At 42.8% G+C, this 26971-nt stretch overlaps 1 protein-coding gene across 2 annotated transcripts in view; it reads left to right on the forward strand.

The window, feature by feature from the left end:
* Positions 1-26971, forward strand: part of SGSM1 (small G protein signaling modulator 1) — a 1300548-nt gene that overhangs the window by 795916 nt on the left and 477661 nt on the right. For both annotated transcript variants that reach the window (XM_085636109.1, XM_085636110.1), the window contains exon 10: positions 13864-13931. In XM_085636109.1, the coding sequence (XP_085492235.1) occupies positions 13864-13931 (68 nt within the window). The remainder of the gene's footprint in view (positions 1-13863; positions 13932-26971) is intronic.

Below are 26971 nucleotides of genomic sequence, written 5' to 3' on the forward strand. Positions count from 1 at the left end.
AGGACAAAATTCAGATTGGGACAAAAATCACTAACGGAAGAACTATCCTCTCTTATCACTCAACCCACCCTCTGGTGCCAACAATTGTGGGTTCCCTGGCCTGTAGGAAATCTATATATCAGTGGTGCACCTAAACATTGGGTGGACCGGGGACGGTGTTAACTTCAAAGTTATGAGGCAATGATCCTAAGGGACAAGAGTCTAAACAGCATTTAAAAAATATACAGTAAATTAGATAGAACTTACACACAAACAGGAGTTCAAGTTCAGAAATTTAGATAAATCTATATAGGTTTATTACAAAATACAAAAAGCAATAAGTGTGCAGCAAAATTGGGCAGCATCCTTATAGTGACAAAAAAGATCTGGCTCAAACCCAAATTCATGGGTTTGTATGTTTTAGCGCACTAATCACCCGAGAGTGTATCCAGGCACTAGGGCAGGGAATATATGTGGGGAAACAGCGTTTACAGCGCTGCCATTACATCGCGTTCCTTTTACAATGCGGACGTTACAAGGACTGCGTTGTTAGAATGCGATACCTTTACATCGCAAGTCATTAGATTGACTTGCTGTAGGGGGCGCTCTAACCTAAGGAATTATAATTTACTATTCCATCACCTTCCCTACTGTTGCGCTCGCTGGAGTTGGAATAATAAATTATACTATGCCTTAGTCCAGCGTGCCCCCTATAGCAAGTCGATCTAATGCATTGCAATGTAAAGGTATCACGTTCTAACAACGCGGTCGTTGTAACGACTGCATTGTAATAGAACGCGATGTAATAGCATCCGTAGTAACATGCTATATTCATTTAGGTGTGTGGTCCCAAGATGGTTATATGAAGAGTCAGTTCTCCAGCTTCTTGCGGAGCGCAATAAGTGAGGAGGTGGCACTGATGTTTTTAGGGAGGTCGTTCCATGTTTTGGTTGCATTGCAGGAGGATGAGCGTCCTCCAGTTTTTCTTTTGCGGATGCGGGGCGTGTGTGTGAGTGAGGCAGAGAGCATAGGTGTCTGGTTGGTTGATGAATGTGTATGGAGCTGTTCAGGTATTCTGGTCCTGTGTTGTGTAGGCTTTGCATGTGTTTGTGAGAAATATGAATTGGCTGTGCTTGTGAATTGGGAGCCAGTGATGCTTCCTGAGGTGTAATGTGATGTGGGTGCGGCATGGGAGGTGGAGTATGAGTCTTGCAGCTGACCTCTGGGTGGTCTGGAGTCTGTGTAAAAGGTGTAGGGAGATTCCAGGATAGAAAGTGTTGCTGAAGCCCAGCCTGCTGGTGATGAGTGCTTGTGTGACTGTCTGCCTGGTGTTCTGAGGCAACCGTTTGAAGATCTTTTGCAGCATGCATAGGATGTCGAAGCAGGAGGTGCACACTGCATTGAATTGAGCCGTCATGTTGAGCTTGTCATTTAGGATGGCCCTAGATTTCTTCTGTGGGTGCTGGTCCTAGCTTCGACAGCCACCAGGTGAAATCCCATGGGGAGGTCTTGTTGCAGAAGACCAGTACTTCTGTCTTGTCAGAGTTGAGCTTTGGGTTGCACCCAGTCTGCTACCATGGTCATGCATGGAGAGGATATCGGAGAGAGGATGAGTTGGGTGTCATCAGTAGAGGATACCACGGTGATGTCTTGTGATCGGATGATGTTGGGGTGCGGTGTCATGTATATGTTGAAAAGAGTGGGGCTGAGGGACAATCCCTGTAGGACACCACAAATCTCTGATATGAAGGGTGGAAGCCCTACCCTTTTGGGTCTTCCCATGAGGGACAAGCAGATCCATTTGAGAGCAGATCCTTGTATGCCAATCAGTGGAGTCTTCTGATGAGAGTGTTGTGTTTGACAGTGTCGAAGGCCATGGAGAGGTCCGGCAGGATGAGGGCCGCTGTTTCTCCTTGGTCCAGGATGTTTCGAATGTCGTCTGTGGCCGTGATGAGTGCTGTTTTAGTTCTGAATCCGTATTGTGTGTAGTCCAGAATATGGTGAAGTTCAAAGTGGGTTGTGGGTTGTTTGATAATGGCCTTCTCAATAACTTTAGCTGGATAGGGGAGCAGGGAGATGGTTAGGAAGTTGCTCAGTTGATTTGGGTTGCCTGTGGGCTTTTTAAGTAGGGCGTTGATTTCTGCAAGTTTCCACTCATCCGAAAAAGTGGCTGACATGATGGAGGTGTTGATGTTGTGGGTCAGGGTGGTGCTGTTTGGTGATGTTCCCAGGTTGCAGATGTGGTGGGGGCAGTCCGCATGACTGCCGCTGTGTCGTTCCTGGTGAGGGTTGTACATTTAATCAGGTGGCCGTCTTGGTTGGTGGTGGGCAGGTTAGCGATGAGTTATCGGAGGTTGGGTTGGTGTGCGAAATAGCCGTAGATGTTTGCGATTTTGCTGTGGAAGAAGTTGGATAGGTCATCGCAGTGTTGTTGGGAGAAAGCAAGGTTGTTCACAGTGGCTGAGGGCAAGGCGAAATCGTTAACGATGGAGAAGATCTCCTTGCAGCTGTTGGACCTTCCTTCGATGCCGTCCACTAGTGCTTTTTTCTTGGTGTCTCTAATTTGCTGGTGATAGCATCTGAGTGCAGCCTTGTAGGTAGTTCGATCAGGTATGTTGTGTTCTGGCTCTCCATTTCCTTTCTAGCTGTTTACAGTGTTTGTTGGTGTATCACAGGTCTTCTCTGTACCAGCTGGCCTCCTTATTTGATCTACTATGCTGATTGGGTTTGATGGGTACGAGCGAGTCAGCGCAGTTCTTGATCCAATTGTTGATGTCCTTTTCGAGGTTGTCTGTGGAGCTAGGCTGATCAGTGCTGAGGGCGCTGAGCCAAACTACTTCTGTGATTTTGCTCCATCTGCGGCTTGAAGTGCTGAACCTGGTAGGAATGTTGACTTGAGCTGTGTTGATTTGAAAGTGGATGATGGAGTGGTCAGTCCATGTGAGCTGTATGGTGTAGTTGTCATTGATGCTGTTGCTTCTGGTGAAGATGGGGTCCAGTGTATGTCTTGCGGTGTGCGTTAGTTCTGTGATGAGCTGGGTGAGTCTGATGTTACTCAAGCTTTCGATGAGTGCTGTGAAGCGGGGGTAATATCGGTCTTCCAGGGGAAAGTTGACATCAACGAGGAGAATGTAGGCTCAGGAGTCGATGGTGAGGAGAGCAACAAAGTTCGTGATGAGGCTGGTAAAGGTGGCTCGGGCTCCAAGTGGTCGGTAGGTGAGGGTTCCGTTCAGGGTGAATTTTTCAGAGATTTGCAACTTGAAGTGCAGGCGTTACATAATGGGGTGGCGTTCTTTGTGGATGTTGTGCGTTTGAAGGAGGTCCTGTCGAGCGACCTTGTAGCCCTCTGAGATTGCTGCAGCCAATGTGGGGTTGAGCCAGGTCTCTGTGATGTAGAGGATGTCGAGTGCGTCACTGCTCAGAAGGTCCCATATTTCGGCTATGTGTTTGCTGAGTGATCGTGTGTTGAGAAGCATGCATGTGAGTGAGAGTTGACATGCAGGTGTGTAATGGTGTGTTGTGTAGGCTGTGAATGCAGGCATCTTTGGTGCTTGTGTGGTGTGTATGTTGATAGCATTGTTAGTATTGGTGTGGGTGGGTGGCTGCTGGAGAACTGGCAGTGGGTACAGGTGAAAATTCCTATTGTGGTATGAGGTGCAGTAGCAATTGGGAGAGCGGGGTTCAGGGTCTAACGATTGCTGCATAGTATCGCTGGGCCGTGATCAGACTATGATATATACAGTTTTCTTGCATATGAAAGTACAACAGAAATCGCAAAGTCAGCATGGCATGATCATTTCACCAGCAAATATTACATTATAAAATGGCACATATACCTATCACTTAAACCTTAAACCACTACATGAATATTGATTTGCCACTTCTGACCTAATATGATCCGGCGATGCTAGTACAAACTGGTTACATGAACAATTAAAATCTTCTTATGCCAGAATGTACGTGTAAGTCAAATGTGTAAGTCAAGTGCTGGTTGGCTAATATTATTTAATATTAATGCACATCATGGGCCGCTTTGTCATGGGTCTCCAGGGCTACAGAGAATACAATCCTTTGCCAGCCAGGCGGTGGAGGAGCTGTTTGGCGCTGGGTGAGCATATAAATGAGAGCCTGCTACCGACAGCACAGGGCGCACACAGGCACGTACCTAGGTGGAGACCTGGCCAAGAGCAGGCCCTTCTTTACCAGTTATCACCTGGAACTGCTCCTAATTTGTTATTTTGTGAACTAACCACTTCCAATCACAGCCACGGTCTGTGCAGGTAACAGTGGTAAGCAGTAGGGCCAGGTAAGGGGGTATTTCGAGGGACGATGCGAGGGAAAATTAAATAAATAAATAATTGTACCTCTGCATCGTCCCTCAAAATCCCCCCTTACCCAGCCCCACTGCTGTTACCTGCACGGACCACGGCTGTCCAATCATGAGAAAGAAGAAAACTGTAAGTAACTCTACACCTACAGCCAAGGGGACAACTATAGACTCCATTCTAGAGCGTGCAGTGGGGATAATTTCTAAAGCGATCACTGTGACAGAAATAAGGCTGTCGATTGAATGGGTCGGTTCTTCCCCTGTGAACAGTCATTGGGAAACTGTTGAGTTTTGTTCCACTGCTGACAGGGAACATGTATGCTTGCATGGACAAGAAAAATCCTCTAGTGGTATGTTGCCTATGTGTAATGTAACCCCTTTCTTAAATGAACTGCCGGTCAAAGAGAGTGAGGGGTGAAACAATGGTGAGGGAGGTGGGGTCAAAAAAGGAGTTGGCTCTAAATACAGTACTTTGGTGTCTTTGAGTGATCTGAACCTTTTAAACGACCTATGTGCCAGATTTGAAGCACTACTAAAAGTGCAGTTTAAGTTGTTTTTAAATCAGTTGGATGTAATCGAATTGAGCATGGCGAAATTCACTTCGTGTAATATTGCTAAGGGCCTTCCATTTGCACCAGGGGGTGCTCCTTGTGACGGAAGGTGTAGCGGACCTTTTTTGTCCTTAGGCACTCAGCAGGTGAACATCGGTAATTTCATTCCTATTGGCCAATCCCTATGCCGCCCTATGTTCCCAAATGTGTCCCCGCCTCCCTTTGGTTGTCCCGGCTAATGTTCATCCCTTTATTAACTCTGGACATACTGCTAGTAATCACGTGGGTACTTCTTCCCAGCAGTTCCTCAGGAGGAAAACTCCTCGCAGAAGTTAGATATTTTGAGTTTTTCCCTTTCTGCAAGTCTGTCTATTTTAGTCTTGGTCAATGTTCCTAAGCTCAAACTAGTGAACTATTGATATGTAAGGTGCTTCACTGTTATGTAAGCATATGGGATCCAACATCATGCACAGCAAGCAAATACTTATGGCCAGAAGGGTGGATTGGGTTGGACTGTCCTCGAAGGCCCTGTTTGGGCATTGTATGGTTGTTAATTTCAAAGACCTTCATATATTACGCAGTCTTTTAGCTAAACCCAGTTTTTCTTTTTCAGAATGTTCACATATTCATCCTCTTCTGTTAGGATATTTTTATAAGCCATCTCATGTCACATATCCTTTTAATCCTTGTTATATTCTCCTACCGGAACCAAGTTTGAATTTGATTCAACCAGTGCCAATACCTTTCCACTGTCCAACAAGTTTGCAGTATTGAAAGGTTTCGCAGGGATTGATTGACTCAAGTCTGCTTGATGGTTTGTGTCCTCGCGGTGTAATTAGGCTGGTTGATGGCTTAATGGAGACAGTATCGGATCTTACGACCATGAAGAACGCTCCTGATTTTAGTTTTATCTCACAAAATGTTGCAGGGATCCATACTAATGTTACTCAGCCAGACTTAGTATCATTGACCGGGAACTATGAATTTATAATATTGCAAAGAAAAAGTTGGGCTACTGCCCCTCTTTAGAGTAATGGGTATATTTGTTATTCCATATCTGCGAGTCCTACTAATTTTGGGTGTCCCAAAGGAGACTTTTCAATTTGGGTTAAGCTTGGGGTCAGAGAGACTTTTGCTCCCTTGGATTCTAGCAGCACCGAGATCCAAATGATTCAGGTGATTGGCTTGCATAGTCTTAAATTTTACATTATTAATTTTCAAAAAGAGTTCTTAAGCATTGTAAATAAGAATTTCTTATCTATTTTTAAGCTATTTGATAAACTTAAGGACTACATAAATCCTCTTCATCAGAATGTAATGTCTTGATTTGCGGTGATTTTAACGCTAAGTTTACTTTTCTCACTAATTAATTAGGCACACATCTATATTGGTTTGATGCTTTTTTCACATAAGGTTTCTCCTATGGCAGGTGTAATGAGTTAGGCCACTATGTTCTGGCCCGTGATCTTACTTATATTGAGGAGATTGAATATAACAATGAGCCATGGATTCCAATGTTCCATCGAAGAGGATGCGTCTTTATATTGGATTAAATATTTACGACTTGTGTGATGTTTCAGTGTTTGCTGAAGAGTGACACATTGGATGTCAGATATGGGGATCATAATACCCTGGTAGCATCGTTCACTTTACCACTAGGTTTCGAAAAGGTGTCCGTGGATAATGTTATTCAGTTGTTGCCCCAACATAATGGACTTTGGTTAGTCTGGCTTTGCCTGTTTCTGATACATTTTTTGATTTTTTTATTAAAACTAATTTAGCCATTGTTTTGGCTTGCGTGCAAGGTAATGGTCTGGGAGGTAATTTAGGACCTCAGTGTATGGTGTTATGTGATTTAATTGAAACGTTTTTGCTCTTGCCAGTGTGCCAACCTGTTTCAGAAACCCAACACTGGTTCAAGGGATCTTGCTCTTGTGCAGTTGGAACCTGCTCAAAGTAGTGACCACCACGTTCAGGAACTCCATTGAAGTTTGAAGGCACTTACAATATACAAAGAGGCTGTGCATAAAAGAAAGAATTACATTTGAAAGGATAAGGGATGGCAATTTCATCTTATTAAAAATTAGTAAAATCGATACTATTAGCACAGAAGAGATTGGAATTGCCTTACAAGATAGTGCAAGTGGGAAGGCTGCTGGCCCGGATGGGGTCCAGATAGACATTTTTAAACATAATACTGATTTTTGGTCCCCCATTTTAGTACATTTTTTAAACGCGGTTACTGATGGGGTGTTGTCCGCAACATGGGTCGAAAGTGTGATCGTCCCGATTTTCAAAAAAGGTAATAGAGCTAGTGCTAAATGTTACCCTCCGATTTCCCTCCTTGACTCCACATTCAAACTCATGGGCAGAATTCTGCTAGCTAGATTGGAGTGTTGGGTGAAGGATGGGAATATACTAACTGAAGCACAATACGGCTTCAGAAAGGGAATCGGTACGGTTGAACAATGTATTAATTTAGACTTGCTTATAGGGAAATATACCCGTGCAAAGACGGGTTTACTCCATCTCTGCTTTGTTGATCTCTCCAGCGTGTTCGATCTAGTAAACCATACCATGTTATGGCAAACGCTGGAATGGGATGGGTGCCCCATATAACCTCATTAGTCTCTTGTCCCAAATCTATGTCCATTTAACATTAAAGATACGTTCCGGACAGAATGGGGAATGCAAAACGCACTTTAGAGTTACCCGAGGGATTAGACAAGGCTACGTCCTTGCACCACTTTTATTTTCATTCTTTATAAATGGAGTTGATCTTTTATTGCAGGGTCTAAAAGCTGATGCCCCTACTGTAGGCAAACGTGTAACACCTGTTTTATTATGTGCTGACGATGCAGTCCTGATTTCCAGGACTGCTAACGGTCTTCAACTTTTGATCGACAATTTTACAAAGTTTATGACGGATAAAGACCTAGCGATTAATTTGTCTAAGACCCTGGTTATGACCTGTGGGAAAAGTCAAACTAAAAGCAGTACCCATTGTATTAACGGTGCACCAATTGAAAGGACTTCAACGTTTTCTGATTTAGGATTGCTTTTTAATTGTAAAGGTACTTGGAATGCACATATTAACTTAAGTAAATTGACATTTTTAAGGACAAGTGGAGCTATTTTTAGATTTTCACAAAAAATAGGTAATAAGCTTGTGCGAGAGATTTTAAAACTATATGGGAGTACATGCATATCAGGGGTATGCTAAGGTGGAGCGTTATGGGGGGATGGCAGACACCCCCATATTACAAACATTGGAAAATAAATTCTTACGTAGAGTGTTATCAGTCCCCAATTCCACGGCTACCTACATTGTCCATAGAGAAGCAGATGTTCCTTTTCTAAGTGACCTGATTAGCATATCTACTATAAATTTATGGTATCGAATTTTGACAAAGGAAGAAACCCATTTTACCAAGGAAATAATATGTGACTGTTTAAGTCTTGATCACTCGAAGAAAATACCATGGTTAAAATATATCCATGATCTCCTTACTGAGTGTGACGTGAACCCTGATTCCAGAGACCCAGCGAGTATCGAGAACTTTAGTAAGGGGGAGCTGAAAACGAGACTCCTTGGATCTAGGTAAACAATACGGGAAACCAGGTTGCGTGCCAAATCAAACGTTAGATTATATTGTGAAGGGCCTTAATCATTGGGCACCCAGCCTTATCTTATTTTTATTAGAAATACACAACATAGATTTTATTTGACTAGATTAAGGCTGAGAACGCTGCATTATCAGATAGCATTCCCAAAGATGGGTAAATGGAGCGTAAATGTTCCAATGTGCCCATATAATGGTAAATCTGCCCAAAGCACACTGCACTTTGTATTATTTTGTAATTTTTATAGGGACTTAAGGAAATTAATTCTATGCCCACTCTTTATTTCCAATAGTTTATACTCCTATAAAACCGCTTTTTATTTCATTTGTAACCTAGAACATGTTTCGATTTGTAATGCGGTAATTGCCTTCACCCGACTAGCCATCAAGCGAAGGAAAGAGCTCTCACATCTGGAATCACTTGTTTATGAAACTGAATAGTTTATAAAATCGCTAGCCTTTTTAAATATATCAATGTATTTTTAAAACGTTTTTATAGTTTTATGTGCTCTACGATACATTAATTGATTACTATGGTGTTTATATATTACTGTTGAAATATGTACCTCTTTTTTATATAATTTTACCAGGGGGGACATCAGGAGAAGGTATTTTGATGAAATAACTTTTTGGGACAATGTGTCTTTTTACTATGTAGAATGCTTTTATGGATATTCTTTTATATACCGAATAAAGCTTGTTTTGACTTTGACTTTGATAATTGGGATCGTTTAACCGTGGCTGCCACTTTAAAAAAAAAAACCTGTGTGTGTTTTGGAGAGGTTAATGTGCTTACAGCACAAAAGTTTCCATTTTCCGCAATGAGTAGTACTAGTGAACATTTTAGTAACATTTGCTGCCCAATTCAGATAGTAATCCCACCGTTGATCTTACCATTAATAGAAATATAATTAATAATATGCATTTCACTGTAGAAGAACATATTATTGGTATAAAACAGAGTTCTAATAAAACTCCTGGGTTGCTTGAGGTGCCCATTGACATTTTTAAATGTAGAGTCAATTTTGGGGCTTCTTTGCTGGTCTATGTATTTACTAATATAGAAACCGTTGAACTCCATCATTTGTGGTCTAGTTCTATAAATTTTAAGGAAGGGAGTGTTACCGATCCCAGATGTTGCAGACCCATCCCCATAAGTGATTCAACTGTTGAAATTATTGGGAAGGTTATTTTTAACAGATTGAGGGAATGGGTGCTTAGCAGTAACAAATTACCGCCAGATTGTCCGTATGGGATTGGAGAGAGGCTAGGTACAATGGAACTGTGTCTAAATTTGCCATTGAAATGTTTTCTCAAGTTATGAGCTCTCTTTTTAATATTTGTCAAACTGTAGGGGGTGAGCCCTTTCCTTCTCTTTCAGAGATGTATAAGAAACAGTGCGTTCCTACTGCTATGTAAGGGAATGGGGTTTGGGGATTTACAGATTGTCGTGCTATGCAAACAGATGAGAATAGATATTGCAACCACTTTCTCTCCCTTCCCCATTCTACATCGCACTATTGAAGAACTTGCTCTGCTGTACCCTGAGGGCCATATTAAGTTGGGGCATTTTTGATCTAGGTCTCAGTGTAGAATAACCCTTGGGCTACTTTGAGTCAGTCTATCATTGATGATGATCATTGATGATTGTTTGCGATGTGCGCATAGCCTGAACATTCACTGGCTCAAATATGTTCAGCTGAGTTTTTCTGAGTTAGATAGATCTTTCTTTGACAATCCATCTACTATCTGTAAAGGTGACAAATCGTCTGTCAAAAGAATATCTTTGGAAAGGCGTTGTTTTAAAAGGAAAAGTCTGGAACTTAGTAAGCCACCTGTTAGACTTTTAAAAACTAATGTATGTTTGGAGCCTTATTTGACCGCAGTACACAATATTTGGGAAAGGGCTCCCTTTTCGAGATTCAGAGCCAGTACTATGTTATTTACTATATTTTCCTTTGGGGTATTATGGTGATTTGGACGGCACATCTGCTCAATCCCTGCTGCATTTTATTCTATTTTGTAAATTGTATTGCCTTTTTAAATCATGTGTTCTGTTACTCTGTTCTAAGAGTGCATACATTTAAGCAATGTAGAGTTGCCCTACTTTATTTACAATTGTTGACATATGAGGATGTGTGTTTCAGAGTGGGTAGCTTTCTCGAATCCACTGTATATTATCGTAAAGGTATGAATTTATATCTGTGTATATTTTATGTTCAGCTACATTTTATCGTAAAGGTATGAATTTATAGCTGTGTATATTTTATATTTATTTGTTTTTTGTATATTTTTATGATCGTCTGACATTTGAATAAAGAAAGTTGATAATGATGATAATGCTAATCGTTGATTAAAATCACAAAAGCTTTAAGAAAGGCACAAATGGTCCCAAGTACAAAAATAAAAGGAGCAATGTCTCCCATGTGCTAGTAAATATCTTCCAGCGCACCAGGAACATGTTAATTTTATTTTTCAGATAGTAAACTTAATTTTGAGGATCTGCTTATGATACAAATTCTTACTGAGCCTTTATGACATAGCAGACCAGCTGAAATGAGACAGTTTTAGTTAGAGTGCTCCCGCCATGTTTTTGGAGCATTTCCCCATCCATTCAGGGGAGAACTTTGTATTAGGTAAGTTGCCTTTTTCTTGGTCACTTCTGCTGTGCCAGACGTGTGGCGGCCAGCCTACCAGGTCTTATTGAGGGCCCTAGTGTCTCTATGCAGGGATTGGAAAGGGTTCATCAAAACATTTATTTCGAGTGATGAACATAGGGTTTTCATTGGGGAAAAATATTTTCTTTGGACACAAGATGCAAAAGAAAACAGCTAAATGTGCAATTCACATTTATGCGAGACCTTTGTGAACTATCTGCGTAGCGAGCAATCAATTTACTAAGTATGAAGGAGGACTGCTGAAACCATTTTTAGGTCTCGCCTTGCTATCGCGTAAGCGATCGCAAGGCGAGACTATAGGGGCTTTTAAAAGTGCTCCCAAAAAGCGGTTTGCATGGCTAGCACGCGCACAATCACGCGCATCGTGCCGCCATGCAATCCGCTTTTTGGGAGCACTTCAAAGGGTCCGCTCCCAAGCGCCCGCGCGCGCCACGCTCTGCCGGGCTTGTCTTGTTTTCCTCTTGATTGAAATCATCTGGTTTCACTTCCCTGACAAATGTATTGGGATACCCCACCCACCCCACCTTCCATAGCCCTCCCTCTGACCCCACTCTGCTTTTGTGCTCAGGCAGCTTAGCGAGGTTATGAAGGAAGGAGCTGGTTAACAATTGTTGCTAAAACTCTGAAAAACTGCATATACCAGAATGCTGTATTTCAGTATGCTGGTATATGCAGTTTTTCAGAGTTAAAGCAACAATTTTAACGTAAGTTGGTAACACTGGAGTTGAGCTTGTAGCTCACACCCAGTTAATTGATGGCATTCTTGAAAACAGTGGGAGGAGTTATAAACGGTGGCGGGAAGTACAAACAGTTTATATATCTACTCTCCACGCGGACGTGCTAAGGCACTTGCTGAAACGATAATGAAAATGTAAACCGAGCAAGCTGGGTCTCTTGATCTGTGTTTTTAAAGCCACATATATTACGGTAAGCGTGATCTCTTTAGATGTCAGATAACAGCAAAGAAGTGGTGTGATATGGGGCTTCAGTCTTAGTTTATAAATTGAGAGTTTTGTCAAGAACCATGTGACATGTTGGTACAACAGCGGGATTGTTTAACAAGCGACGATACAGTGAATTAATATTTTTAAGCACAAGGGAGTAATGTTGGTTAGCACTTTTGTGTGTACATAACGTTAGAAAGTCATAAATTGGTTGTTAAGCAATAGAGATTTTGATGTTATGCACGTAATGAGTTTTGCAAACATTTTAGACTAATAGTGCTCTGTTAATGGTTTTTTCATGGATACCCCTGACAAAGGGAAATCTTTCCCGAAATGCATTGGGTGCACTTTGAATAAAGTCGCTATATGTGGAAATACCTCCTGTTTGTGAAGTTCTTTGGGAAGTGGCTAAGAATGGATAAAATAAATCGAATAATAAGTGAAAAAATGCTGCAAAAGAATGAAGAAAATGAGTAGAAGAGTACAAGTACCAATTTGATTTATTGGAACTATTGAGTTACGGGCTAGGTTGTGCTCCTTGATTGGGGATCGAAATGGGTCCTTATGTGTTCATGTTTATTTGCAAGCGCAATTGGACGGAGCGCGTTTCTAGCATTGCACGCCAAAATGTCTGAAATTGTTAAACAGACTTTTAAAATAGAAGTTAAACAAAGAATACAACAGGTGTGCATCTCACCACCCCACATGCATACTGACCTGCAGTAAAGCCATGGTCACCGCTCATGAAGTGTATGATGCACCGCCCCGACTTGCACTTCAGCCCAGCCGCCTGCCGCCGCCGCACTGTACCGACTGACGCTCTTACCGAGGTCGCTGCCTGCACCGGAGCCGAGGGCACTACTCGTGATGCTCACGACGCACTGCCCCGACTCGCACCACAGCCCCAACCTCACCGACACTGGTGCTTCATCATCGCAGAGCTGATACTTGACGTGGGTGACCTCTCGAATCCATAGAGGTAAAGAACCTGCGCCTCGATGCCACCGTGACATCACCTCCCCGGCAAAAGTAAGGAACAGACTCCTCGCCTTCGTCTGCATTGCAGTAAGGAACTGACACCTCACCTCCCCTGTGGTCTTTGTTTTCATTGTTTACCAAGCTACTGTTCTTTGGGGTCTGTGTGACTCCGGGCCTGACGCCGTGCACCTCGCGGTCGGCACCGTTCTTTGGGTTTTTACAGCGGTCACAACGTCATAAGAGCCCTAGGTGGAGCTATTTGTTGCTACAAGCTTTTGGTGATAGCTTGACATATGTATGATGGTTTTTTGCCATTTTGGTCTTGTTTTGTTTAGATAAAGATTTCCTATTTCTTTAAACTGGTGTGGTGTCCATTTGTGGTGTTTTCACCGTATTAATGTATGTGTGCACAACTGCATTACACCTTGCGTCTGAAATAAGCCTGTCTGCTCCTGCCAAGGGGGTGAGCAGGGGTTGTCTAAGGGCGTAACTCTTACCCTGACCAGAAGAAAGGGTCCCTATTTGGACAAAGGCACAAACCATTGCCACCTAGAGACCCCCATTTCTAACAAGGACATAGTGGTTTATGAATGTAGGTTGTACGTTTACAAAAATGATTTACCAGCACTTTTTATGTGGGATGGGGGAGTTTTTCATGGAAGACTGCCCCCTGCCAAATGCCTTGATCATTAATGTTTGATAGTATAATAACAATATTGTTTAATGCGTGTCTTTGAATGTCAATAAAAAGCTAAATAGAACTTCTGTTTTAATCTCTTCTAGTGTCTACTGGGACTATGCAATGACTATTCGTTTAGAAGATATTGTGTATTTACACTGTCACCAACAGGGTAAGGATCTTTCTTTAAATGATTTTAAGCGAAGTTGGAAAGCAGAGCAAAAAGCCGTGATTTGCCTATCCCCCTGTAAATTTACTCACACTAAATGTGTTCAGTGTTTATTTATTGACAACTTAATAAAAACATGAGCACAGCAATCTATCAATAAATTCCTTGAAAAAAATAAAATACAAGTACAATAAAATGCTAAAAAGTGTCTTTTCATCGAAGGCATATAAACTAAGAAAAAGCATGTTCAAATTCTTCACATACAGGAAAATACAAGCACAATCAAAAAGGTAAACATTAACATTAGAGGCAACATCCTGAATAAGAGAAAATCATATGCATCATGATCAATTAAAAAACATAAGAACATTTGGGAATTATCATCTTTTCAGATGTAAACAGTTTGTCAACCCACCTCGGGAGTAAAAGGGCTATGCATAAAGTGACATCCGGCTTGAGATGTGTGTATTATTTAATTACTGTCCATCCATGACGTCCATTGCCCAGAATGTTTTTGTCTTCCCGGAGGGATCTTTTCTTTTTCGGTATTGTTGCAGACCCTGTTAAATGCTGCCCTGTCCGCCTTACTATCCCATGCCTCTTGGACACCCACTTTCACTAAGGCTATTCTTAGGTGTTCACCCCATGAGTTGCATAGTTTTTGGTCTGTCTGTGCCTTGATTTCTGCCCAGCATAAGCTGTTCAATGGCCCAGATTCTGAGGATCGGAACTTTCAACATAGTTTCACAAAGGTGTTCATTCTTTCATATTTCTGGTTCTGAAGTCCAAATTCTAAACGGTTCTGTGCTGGAACTGCCTTGTACACCTTGATCTGGAGCTCGTTCAGTATTTCAGTTTCCTTGCCATGCCATATTTCCAGGCCATATGTCAGGGTGGGTAATATTTGCGCTGCCATCACTTTCAACAGGTGGCTGTAGGAGGGGCAGCTCAATTTCTTTTTCAGCAATTTATATGCAAAGATTAATGATTGGCTTTAGCTCTCATTTCCCTTTTATGATCCATGAGTGACATACGTCGCCCCAGCTTTAAACACCCAAATATTTATATGAACCTGTCTCTTCTTCCCCCTTTACGTGCCATTTAAATTTGCTGAACTGGGTGTCCACTAAGTGCACCACCTTTGTTTTCTTCTTGTTCAGCTCCTACCCTTGCTGATCGAGGTAATTTATCAGGTCATTTATGACTCTTTGCGGACCGATCGGACTTTGGCTCATAACCACTATATTGTCTGCGTATTGAAGGTATGATATTGACTCGTTTGCCAGGTTGAGTGGGTGACACTTGGCTTTTAACAGGTAACTGTCAGCAAGGTATAGGTTAAATAAGCTTGTTTCCAGTAAACAGCCTTGTTTCAGGCTGTGATTGGTGTTTAACTTGGCTGACACTCTGCTGCCATCTGCAAGTTTCAACCTAGCCCAGGTGTCGCTGTGTAGAGTTATAATGGCGTAGAGTAATTGTTGTGGTAGCACCCATACTTTCAATTTTTCCCCAGAGTCGATCTCATGGAACTCCATCCAACGCCGATTTTAAGTCTATGAAACATGCGAACAGTCGAGCTTTTCTTCTTATGGCTTTTTCTGTTAAAATAGCCAGGGCTTCCATGTTTGTAGTTGTTCCCATGCCGGCCCTGAATTGTTTGGAATTTCGGAATTGCACACTTCTCTTCCAGCCATACTTGAAGGTGTACTAGGATGTAGGATACATATAGTTTAGCCTCTACGTCGATCAAGGCTATCAGCCTGTAATTCTCTGGCTGGGTGCAACTTCCATTTTTAGGTCAGGCATTCGAGACCTCTTGTGTATACTTTAGTATATACTTATGTGTATGTACTTTGTGGGCTCTGGAGATCAGCCCTAGGATTTGTCTGCTTCCGCTTAGGGACTTTTTTTTCTGTTCAACTGCCTCTATTTAACTGTCTTGATAGAAAACGACCAGTAGAGGTCAGTAAAATACCAGAATTGCTTTCTGCTTGTTCAACTGCCTCTTTTTAACTGTCTTGATAGAAAATGACCAGTAGAGGTCAGTAAAATACCAGAATTGCTTTCTGCTGAGGGACTTTTTATTTATTATTTTTCTGGCAACTGCCTCTATTTAACTTTCTTAATAGAAAACGACCAGCAGAGGTCAGTAAAATACCAGAATCATTTTCGTATTCTCTAGATTCCAGTCCATAGAAATTGTCTTCCACAAGCCCTCGTAGACAATAATATGTTTTTCAAATCTTGTATTTTCAGTGATATGACCACCGAAGGCCCTGATTTTATATTAAAAACAGAGCTTTGAACTATACCATTTCCCTTTAAAAGGCAATATTTCTCTCCATGTGTTCCCATACCTGGTGTGTCACGCAGTTTGGTGTTTACTTTTCCTCCGTGTTAAAGAACAGTAGATGTTTCAGCACCCAGGCTAAAGTGCTGCATAGCTAAATACATACAGGGTCCCAAAGGTGAGACTGATTGCATTGCAAATGCTTGTTATATATTGGATTGAATATGTTCCCTTTCCAAGAAGTTGGTATCTTGTTCTGGCTGTATATGGAGTTGAAAAGAGGCGTGAAATAGCCTGCTCAAATGTCTGGTGCTTGCTTGAATAGTGCGTTTGGGAGGCCATTCGGCCCTGCTGCTCCTTCTGTTTTAGTTTTTTTATTACACCTTTTAGTTGTTTTGCATCAGTTAGCGTGTTGGGTTCATAGGTACTCAAGTCTAATGAGTCTCCTACTGATTGCATGCGTTTCTGTAATTGGGGGCTGAAGGTTGTTGCTCTGTTCCTTCCCTCTTTAACGACTTTCCGTAATCTCCTTCATATTCTTGTTGTTTTTGGGGTTGTTAGACAATTTGTGGACATTTTGTTTCCATGTTTCTTCGCTTATTCCTGCGTTTTGGTGCTGTCTTGGTCTTTTTGTTAGGTTTTTTATTATTCTCCAATATTCCCTGCTATTTGGTAGTTTGTTTGCCCAGCGTAATGTGCCCCAAAGGATTTCCTTATACGCCTAATTTGCCTCCCTGCATTTGTCCCTATATTTCTTCCTCATTTCTGTAATTTTACTTTTGTCCGGTGTTGTCCCTTTTCTTGCTGCCACGGCCTGGGTTCTCACCTCTCTTGCAGTTTTTCTTTTCTGGTCGCCAAGCTGTGTGTTGTACCATGATTCGTTCCTGATTTCCTCTGGCATGCTTGTGTTGATGGGAATTCTTTTAATAGGATTTTTCTTAGATTCTCCCAATTATGTACAATGTGTTGCTTGTTTGGGATCCCTGTGTTGTTTGCATATTCGGAAATAGCATCCATGATTTGTTTTATATTAGTTCCACACCACTTTAGTTTTCTTAGGTTGTACATTACTGGCATTTCGGTTAAGACCTTTGCATTACTTGTCTGGTGCAGTTGGATGTTTAAATTCAACTCTTACGGAAAGTGGTCACTTTCCGGACGGGGGCTGATTTGAAAGGCATCAACTGTGTGGAGAAATTTCTTACTGATGAAGATGTAGTCTATGGTTGATTGCCTTTTACTGCTCAAAAAGTAATGGCCTCGGTCTATCACCCTTTGTGTTTCCATTCAGAATTGTTAGGCCTAGTGCTTCCAGCTCTTGTCTTAATTTCAGGGCTTCAGGCTCGCTTTGACTCTTTCCCCTATTCAGGTTACTCCTTGCAAAATTGATATTAAAGTCCCCTGAGATAATCATTTCACAGTGTTGATGGGTGGTTTGCAGCACCTTTATCAGGTTCACCAGGCTGATCGATCTTTCTTTCTTCCATTATTTTCAGAATGAATGTATACGTTTATAATCATTAACTGCCAGTTCTTTGAATGTGTGGGGCATTTACAATCGAGTTAAAAACCTTGCAGCCGATTTTCTCACGCATCTAGTTCTTCTGAAATCCAGCCAAATTTTACAGTGGTATATATTGACAAGCCCCCACTTGGGTGACCGAAGTTGGAAAATCTTTCTGCCCACACATGGTGGTCTTCATAACCTGTTATCGAACTTGGGGTAAGATTCCATGTTTTTGTAATAATATTAAATCAAAACTTTGTAAAGAGGTCAAAGTCTCATGGTCTTGGCCCATTTCTCAGAATCGGTGGACATTCCAAGAACAGGTCTTAAAGACGTCCTCTATATGTGAACTGAGATGAACCCCTGAAGTTTCGTCCCTTTGGAGCCCCATGCTTTTATCAGGTCCGTTGTTGACTCGGGTCCTTGGGCATCCATGACCAGTCCTAGTTGTCTTCTATCTGTTGTTTAGATTGTGGTAGACTTTGCCTAGATTCTCTCTGGCTGGGGACAGGGTTTTTCTGTGCTTTGGGTGACGTATTTGTAGCTCCCCTCAGGACTGACTTTGGACCCTTCTCTATGAATTGTTCTTTTTTTGATGCCTCTGTTTTTTGTAATAAAGGGTATGGGTATTTAGGGTGTTTGTGGTGCTTTTAAGTTATTCCCCAGACTTCGAAAATTGATCTAGTTGCATAAATCTGGTCCACCATCTTGTTGGAAGTCCAGGTAGTTAATGTTGCTTCTATTTCAGATCTATTTTCCGTTCTTTGGAATTCTACTGCTAGGAGATCTGCAGATGTTATGCTTCTTAGTTCCGGAATTTCTTTAAACTGTCTTAGCAGATTGCCTCTGTTTAATGTATCCTGTCTCCCCTTTGTTGAGTATTCTGGCTGAAATATCAATTTTGGTGTGGTCTCAGCTGTGTAACTTGAATAATTTGTTTCCTGGTTGGTGTCCATTAAGTTCTTAGAGTTTTCGGGAGTGATTTAACTTTTTGGGCGTAGGTTCTCTTTGATGACCTAATCTTGGTTTGAGATATTGGGTTTACCTTTTTTTATAGTTTCTCATACCGGGCTCCCTGTTTTGCATCTTGTTCCTATCCGTGAATACTCTTACCCTTGTTGGTTCTTCAATGTGTAATCTACAAACACGGCCTTCTTCTTTATGATGACCTGTTTTGGGTTCCTTTTGCCCGGTTCTATTATTGTTTCATTACCTGACATTTTCACTGTTGGTGTTACTGCCGCTTTGTCTTGATTTTTTATTTGATTTCCTGACATTTTTGTGTTTGTTCTTGGTACCTCTTTCTCTTGATTTGTTTCACTGTGTCCCGTTGGAGCTGGAACTGAATGCCCCCTTAGGTTTCTTGGTTCACCTCATGGTTTGTGTTTGTGTTTGTGTTTTTGTTCTGGCCTTGGTGTTGGACTTCCAAACTTCGGATCCCCTTGTTATTTGACAAGATATTTTTTCTATTGGTTACTTCGTTTCTATTTACTTGATCAGGCGGGTGGACTTTGCTTTGTGTTGATTTATTTGAAGTGGCTGAGAGATCTGGCGCGTTTGACCCTGGACTGGACATGTCCAATGTTGTCTCTATTTTACTTATGTTTTTTGGGCTGGTTATAGACTGTTGGGTGAAAATTGGATACATTTGTCTGGCTCTGGGGGCTGTTTGTTTACTAAACTTAAGCCTGGCCTTCCGGGCTCCCTTTTGTTGCCTTTTTGTGGATATTCTACTTGGTGAGCTGGGGATGGGCATTAATTGGGTTACGTCCTAATTTTTACTTATACATCTCATTTTCTGTGCTTCCTTGTTTATTTCACTTCCCACTTGTGCAGGGTTTATTGTCTTTGTAAGTCCCGCTGGGTCTTAAGTCTCATTGTTCTATTGTATTGTAGTTATGGGTTCCGTTTTTTTCTGTCGGTTGTACCACATGTAAAATTCCTGTAAGAATTTCTGGAAGGGAAGCCAGTTTGTCTATTATTTGTCCGCATCCACAGTTGGAATTTAGTAAGTGGCCACTAACTTGTACTTTATTATTTCCTTTCCTTTTGTGATTTGAGCCGTTATTGTTTCCAGTTTTATGTTTATTCCTGCTGTATGTTCTGCTATCAGATTCATTAAGTCGATCTACACCTCTAATTAATCTATTTGAAAGTTTAATACCTTTATGGCTTGCTGTAATGTTCTTAGCAGAGTTTCACTCCACTTACAGATGAAATCGTGATAGGTGATGTCAATAGTTTCCGACTTACTGGAGATTGAGCGATTTCATCTTTTTTATTTCTCTCCTGCTGGTCCAGCTAAAGATTAGTTTTATTGATGTGGAGGCTGTCCCTCCCCCTTCTGCCCCGGCTGGCCTTCCCATGGGCGAGGCTGCGGTGGAGTTTTGCCCTGGGTTAGATGAGTGGATTGCGGCTTGGTTTAATGCGTTAATTTCCACATCTTGGAGCAAGATTAGCGTCATTTGATAATGTGAAGAAGCAAATCCAAGCTCCTTCCTGTGGTGTTTCTTGGATGCGGTTTTTATCACCGGTGGCTTTTTTTGGGGCTCATTTCTTGCCTTAATTTGTTCTACTTGCCGCTACCTTGGTCGAATCCAGCGGTGTTTCACTTGAGTACACCTGTGCAGTTGTTTTAATCAATCCACTTGGAATGGTTACCCCTGTTGGGCGGACTTCCCTACGCATGCCTCTAGGCTGAGTTTCAGGGAGTGTAGGGTACTTTCATTGGGTTGAGTTAATTTAGCCTGTGTTATTGGGTATCCTTATATCTGAGGTCTTAATTTGCCCGATTTGTTAGGGAATATAGGACTTGGCAGACAGGGTGCCTCATCCGACGAGGCATATATGGCGGCCATTTGGGTCCTTTAGAAAGAAGAATTTCTGTTTTCCATTATTTCCCCCAAATTTGAAAAGTGCTAGTTCCGGTGTTGGTGCTGAAACCAGTCTCTCTTTTTGCCTGGTCATTTTCATTTTTTTGCTTGGGGTGGGGGTGAGGTCCTTTGAGTGGACGCTTTTCCAAATTTTTCCATGTATATGCCTGACGGATTTTTCCAGAACTCATTTTTCTCTCTTCTATTTGATTTAATGGTTGACAGACTGTAGGTTGTGGGCTGCTGCCTTGATTGTCTTGTTTTCTTGCTGAAAGTGGTCTGATTGGTAATGACTGCTTTTTCACTTTTTTTTATTTATGTTTGAGTTACCTTAGTGGCTGCAGTTGTCAGGTGGGGGCGAAAAGCGGTGATAGCAGTTTGGGCTTGGGTGTTGATTGGTCGGGGTGTTGATTGAATTTGTGTGGTTCTGAGTAGAAGCTCCAACACCCCCTGCAAGCCTCCCCCAGGCACCTCTAAGGCTACCGTACTTATTTGCTCACTTCGCCCCACGCTTCTCTCCCGCCTTTTCTCTGTGCGTCTTTACATTCCACTCACCCTTTCCAGCTATGGGCCGATTTTTCTTTCGGTCAGGTGTGAAATGGATCAGGTGTGGGATTCCTGGGGGGCGGCTCTCACACCTCCTTCCTTCTCCAAAAGCTTCCAATAACCTGTGGCCTGATGCCCCTGGATCCATTGGGGCTCTAGTGCCTTTCCTACTGTTCTATAGATGGGAAGGCCATCCTTCAGCTAGCCAAAAATTTGACGACTGGGACTGGGTCCAAGTTTAAGGCTTGCGCTTGAGCTGAGGTGAGATGAGAGCTGGAATAGCCACGAGCCTCAGCTATACTTTGCTGAGCTTTAATGTGAGTTAGCAAGGTCAGCAAGATAATTGTTATTCCTAAAAGCTCACGGTTTCGCAAGCCGCACCGACCTAATATCTGCCGGCTCCGCGAAATCGGGCGGGGACCGCGAGGACCTTCCGCCTTCTTTCCCCCAGCTCTCGCCACTCTGCCGTCTCTGCGGTCGGCAGCTGTAGCTGTTGCGGCTGTGGCTTGTGACCTGTATGTTGATCAGGCCTGGGCATAGTTTGCTGAGTTTTGCTACGCGGAACTTAGCGAAGTTACAAATAAACTCTGCGAAGTTCCGCGAGTGGCGGAGTGCAGTGCGAACTGCAGTTTTTGCTGGTATTCCTGCCGCTCAAGTAGAAATTCTACCCGAGGAAAAACTCCTCTGCACATTGCAAAGCGGAGTTTTCTGCACTCCACGAGCTCCACGGAGTGCAGTAAACTCTTCAAACTCCGCGAACGGAGCAAAGTTCACCGCCCAGGCCTAATGTTGATGCCGTGTTGGCACCTATACCGATGTTGGTTTGGTGTTTCGGCGGGGGCTCTTGGCACTTGGCTCTGCCTGCACTGCTGCCAAGCTCCGCCGCTTGCTCCTCCACCTCCGCTGACTTCCGTTAATCAACTACCGTCCATGCAGTCAATAGCAACCTGTTGTCAGCACGGTACGTAGTATAGGATGTTGTATCCTATACTATGTAAAAGATTTGTGCACGATTGTTTTAAGTGGTGCTTGTGGTCACACGTGTATGCGGGTGCTCGGGGGTCCTTGATGCACTTGCGTCTGTAAAACATAGGAGGCCCCAGTGCTTAATTTGAGCCGGTGGGCACGTCTGAGCAGAGCCCTGGGCACTGTCACTCATTCGTTTACAAACTAAGCACTGGTAGGCCCACATCACAAAGCTGTATGGTCAGCTTACACGCACCAATAACCTATTTTAATGTGTGTAAAGCTATCTTTGTGTATCACAAAATATAGTTTTACGGTTGCAGAAATATTTACTCACACATACTCTTTTGTGTTTGCAAACTTTGCGTGAGCAGGGAGTCGGCGTTCCAGGGCAGAAATGCTTTGAAAGTGTGTACTCTCTCTTAAACCTGCTTCTTTGTGGGTATTCACAAATGTGTGTAAGCCCATTGGCATCCTGAAAAACTGGAAATCTACTGCTGTCTAGGGCACAACTGCATCATATTCATGAGTGGGAAAGCCCGTAACTGTCCTTTGCTGCCGGGGGAGAGTACTCCAGCCTCCCTTGTGGCTCGTGACGCCACCAACAACGGCTGCAATCAACGCCAGGAGGCGCGATAAATTCAACCGCGTGCTCCCTCTTTGCGGGACGCGCCCGGGCATAGCCCGGGCCAAGGGTGGGCCCATCTGAGCCTGTCAGAGGGGGTAAGAGGCTGGACTGGGCCATTACCCTAAAACTTTGATTTTTGGAACTGATATTGTATACTTTTGTGTGTTATTGTCACTCACATAACTGTGGCTAGCTATTGTTAAGCATGAGTAAGCTAAAACACAGTAAAGGTCAGAATGTAGTAGGGACTTTAGATGCCTTCCTACAGAGGGCAGAATCATGCCTGATAAATGAAATAAAACTCACTGAACGAAGGCTGTCCTTAACACCTCAACCCTCACAGAGTAGACTTTCAATTATGCCCGCGGCAAATAACAACGAGCTATCCCCTTTACTGGCCAGTATTTCAGCACAAGCTATAACAGAACAAGCTATAGATGTTGTTTCCTCCTCACCCTCTGACTCCGAATCCAGTCCTGTCTGGTCTAAGGTCACCACCAGAGGGCAAAAGGCTATATGCAGGCTAGATTATGTTGCAGAACCCCCCCTCCCCCCCTGAAAAAAGGAAAGGTAGAAACACACTAAAACAGAGTAAATCTGTACAGAGAATAAATGGGAAGAAGGCGAAACCCATCATTGGTACAGGTGAACTCAATAAGGGTCCCCCGAATACTGTCAAACAGAATGATATTGACAAACCTTCCGACAATACATTAGAGGGGAACTTTTGGGGTAGACTTGTGACAATGATGTTAACCCTCTTGGAACCCATCATGCTAAAGGTTACTAACGTAGAAGCTAGGCTTGCCAAGATGGAGGAGTTGGTTGGTAGTATATATCCAGAAACATTGGTAGACGGCACCAACCTAAATGAACGCATCCCGTCTAATAGGGGGGCAGGCATGGGTGTTGGACCATCCTCTAGTCCCAATGTCATTAACCAATCATGTCATAGAAGTAATAACATTAACATCACTACACCTAATATAGATAATCCACCTGTTCGTATTGGCAAATATCCCACCAAGGATGGATCCATTACAACAGTCCTTAATAACCCTGCCGGTACAGAAAGAGGAGCACAGTTTGTTAGGGTGAACGGCGGAAATAAAGAAGTAGAGAGAGGCATAAATTCACAGGAAAGACGAGATAAGTCCTACAGCCTATCACAAATCTTAAATCTGCCCCCAGAAGCAACTCCGTACACGGTAGTTCTGGCAAACGTCCCTCCCTTAACTAATAACGTTTTTGAACATTGGTCAACTTTAAGGACCAAGTCCCTTCATTTCTTAACTATGAGGACCGGTTTAAAAGAGCCCCTTTTTTCAGATTTTAAAATGGTACGAAGGATCGGGTGGGTCGGTCCTTCTGCCAAATCATTGTGCGGAGACTGTGTTGTACTAACTTTTAAGTCACCTTTCTTGGTGCACGCAATACTAGAGAGGGGCAATAGTGGGCCTTCCAATCCCAATGACATACACATACTACCACTGGGATACTTTTATCGACCCTCAAACTCTTCAAACCAAGGAGGGAGATAATCACTTGAGAACTAGACAGTCTAGTATATAATCCCAGTATATAATCGTTTTGACGCCCTGAATTCTTTGGAAGACTGTCTGACTGGACACTAGGAAACTTGCATCATATAATCGCGCAATCTGTAGGCCTGATTGCGGGGGTAACTCTGGGTTGACTCTAATGAGTAACAATGGTATTGTCTCTGAACATTATGCTGGAAGTGATAGAGAAGAGGTTTGAGGGCCTACGGACCTGAATATGGAGACTCAGGCTGATCCCCATGATATTCTAAATGTCTCTTCTTCTAAACTTGGATCTTGTTGATAGCAATAGTGATGAGGTACGAGGGCCTATAGGTTCAAAGAACAAGGCTCAGTTCGAATCCAAGGGGACTTTAATTACCCCCTTTCCATCCAGACATGCAAATGAGGATTTACCAGGGAGAGTCATCCACCCTCACAACTACCCTGTTGATGTTAAACCTCCTCTCTGCAATATTGTCTCATGGAACATTGCTGGGACTCGATCCAAGTTAAACACCCAATTGTGGTGGGAATTTATTCTTCAATTTGAGGTCCTGTGTTTCCAGGAGACATGTTCCAAGGAAGCGATCCATCTGAATGGGTATAGGACCTACAACACCCTAGCAGTTGATGGTCGGAGAGGTAGGGCTAAGGGTGGTCTATGCACGTATATATCTAGTAGCATGAACATAAAGGAAATAATGATGCTTGCCAGTGATGATTATTACCAACTAGTTAGATTGGATCTAGATACAACATGTTCCATAGTTTTGGTTAACTTTTACAACAATATTCCCCCTGGAAAAGTGGGAACTGTTGTTAAAAACATGTCACAATCGCTGAGATTAGTGGGTAAAAGCAAAGCAAAAGACATAATGTTAATACTGGCAGGGGATTTCAACTGCATGTTATGTGAGAATGCTGGGGACAATTTTTTGCGGAGCTTTAAGAGAAGAAGGAGCATGCTCGTCTCACTTTAGGCATACTGCTTTGGGAGAGCAGCTAAATGAACTTATTTTTAGTTTTGAGTTGGGATTTGTAAATGAATTATGCCCAATACCAGCCCCTTTGCCTTGGACATTCAACGGTAGGGAACTTTGTTCCACCATTAACTATGTCTTAATATCAAGCAACCACGCACATAGTTTACACTCCTTCCACGTCTTCGAGAACTCACTTAGGGACCATTTCCCCCTTTGTCTGGCTATTACACTATCCTCTAGCAAAACTTTTAGACTTAATACTAACAATGATCAGTTGCTAGAAAATATAGCCATTGGGAGTATTAACGGGTACTCCCTCCGTTGGGCTATGGTAGATCAGGCTGCACTGATTAAAATCGTGGTGGATAGATGTAAAACACACGTAGAGATATGCCTGAATGAAACGGCTGCCCCTGATAACATTTTAGCTTAGTTTATGGTAATACCCACCGTAATAAGAGAGTCTCCTATTAGGCGTAAGAAGAAGAACGGATCCCAGAATGGGTGGTTTGACTCAAGGTGTACCCAAGCATATTCTCAGTTAAAAAATGAGCTGCATAAAACCCCAAGGAATATGCTGGAAGTAAGGTTGGCTAGAGGGGCATATAAACAAGCAATAAGGGGTAGAAAAGTCACATTGAAGAAGAAGGCATGGGAGGCATTACATTCGGCCTCAGTAGCTAGAGACAGTGTGGCATTCTGGAAGGCAATTAGGGCACCATTTTTAACTAGGGAAGCCGGCCCATCTATCGAGATTAGCCATAACTGAGGAACAGTGGATCAAACACTTTGCTCAAGTTTACAAGGGCGAGCGAAATTCCGATACGATGGATATCCAAGTTCAGGGGGCTCATGGCTTAAATTATCTTTTAAACTACAAAGAACTAACGTTCACCTTAGAGGAAGTGGGGCGGGCTCTACATGCAAGTCAAGGTGGCAAGGCTCCTGGACCGGACGGGTTCCCTGTAGACATTGTAGACATGTTCAAATCAAACATTCCTTTATGGGACCCCTACTGGTACAGGTGCTTAACGCCAGTTGTAGCACTGATTTTTTACCCATTTGGGTAGAGTCTACTATCGTGCCCATTTTTAAGAAGGGGGACAGACAAGACCTAGGATGCTATAGGCCAATTTCCCTGCTGGACGCCATAACGAAGATAGTGGGTAGAATTGTCTTGGAATGCCTTCAGGATTGGGCTGATGAGAACTCTGTCCTGTGCGATCTACAATATGGCTTCTGGACCGGCGTGGGGACCGTAGTGCAGGGCCTAAATCTGTCACTCTTGGTGGGGAAGTACACTAGGGCTAAGAAAGGGAACCTGTTTTTAGCATTTGTGGACCTTGCAGCCGCATTAGACTGTGTGATCCACATTAAACTATGGTCAATATTAGAAGATATGGGGGTTGATGTAAATATTATTTATTTTCTTAAACGTTTTTATAGTGATGCCAAGGCACGCGTGCGCTGTGGTCTGAAGGGTGAGCGCTCAGCTGCTTTTCCGATTAGGAGCGGAGTTAGGCAGGGTTGTGCCCTGGCCCCGTTCCTTTTCAACTTGTATATAAATGGACTGAGGGAGGCTCTCCTTAAAGACAACCAAGACTTCCCCCTAATAGCCGGCCGCCCTATCCCAGCTCTCTTGTATGCAGACGACGCGGTGTTGATGTCTTGCACACAAGTAGGCCTACAGCGCGTTTTGGACAGTT

This window comes from Triturus cristatus, chromosome 11 (genome assembly GCF_964204655.1).
Source record: "Triturus cristatus chromosome 11, aTriCri1.1, whole genome shotgun sequence".
Lineage (NCBI taxonomy): Eukaryota > Metazoa > Chordata > Amphibia > Caudata > Salamandridae > Triturus > Triturus cristatus.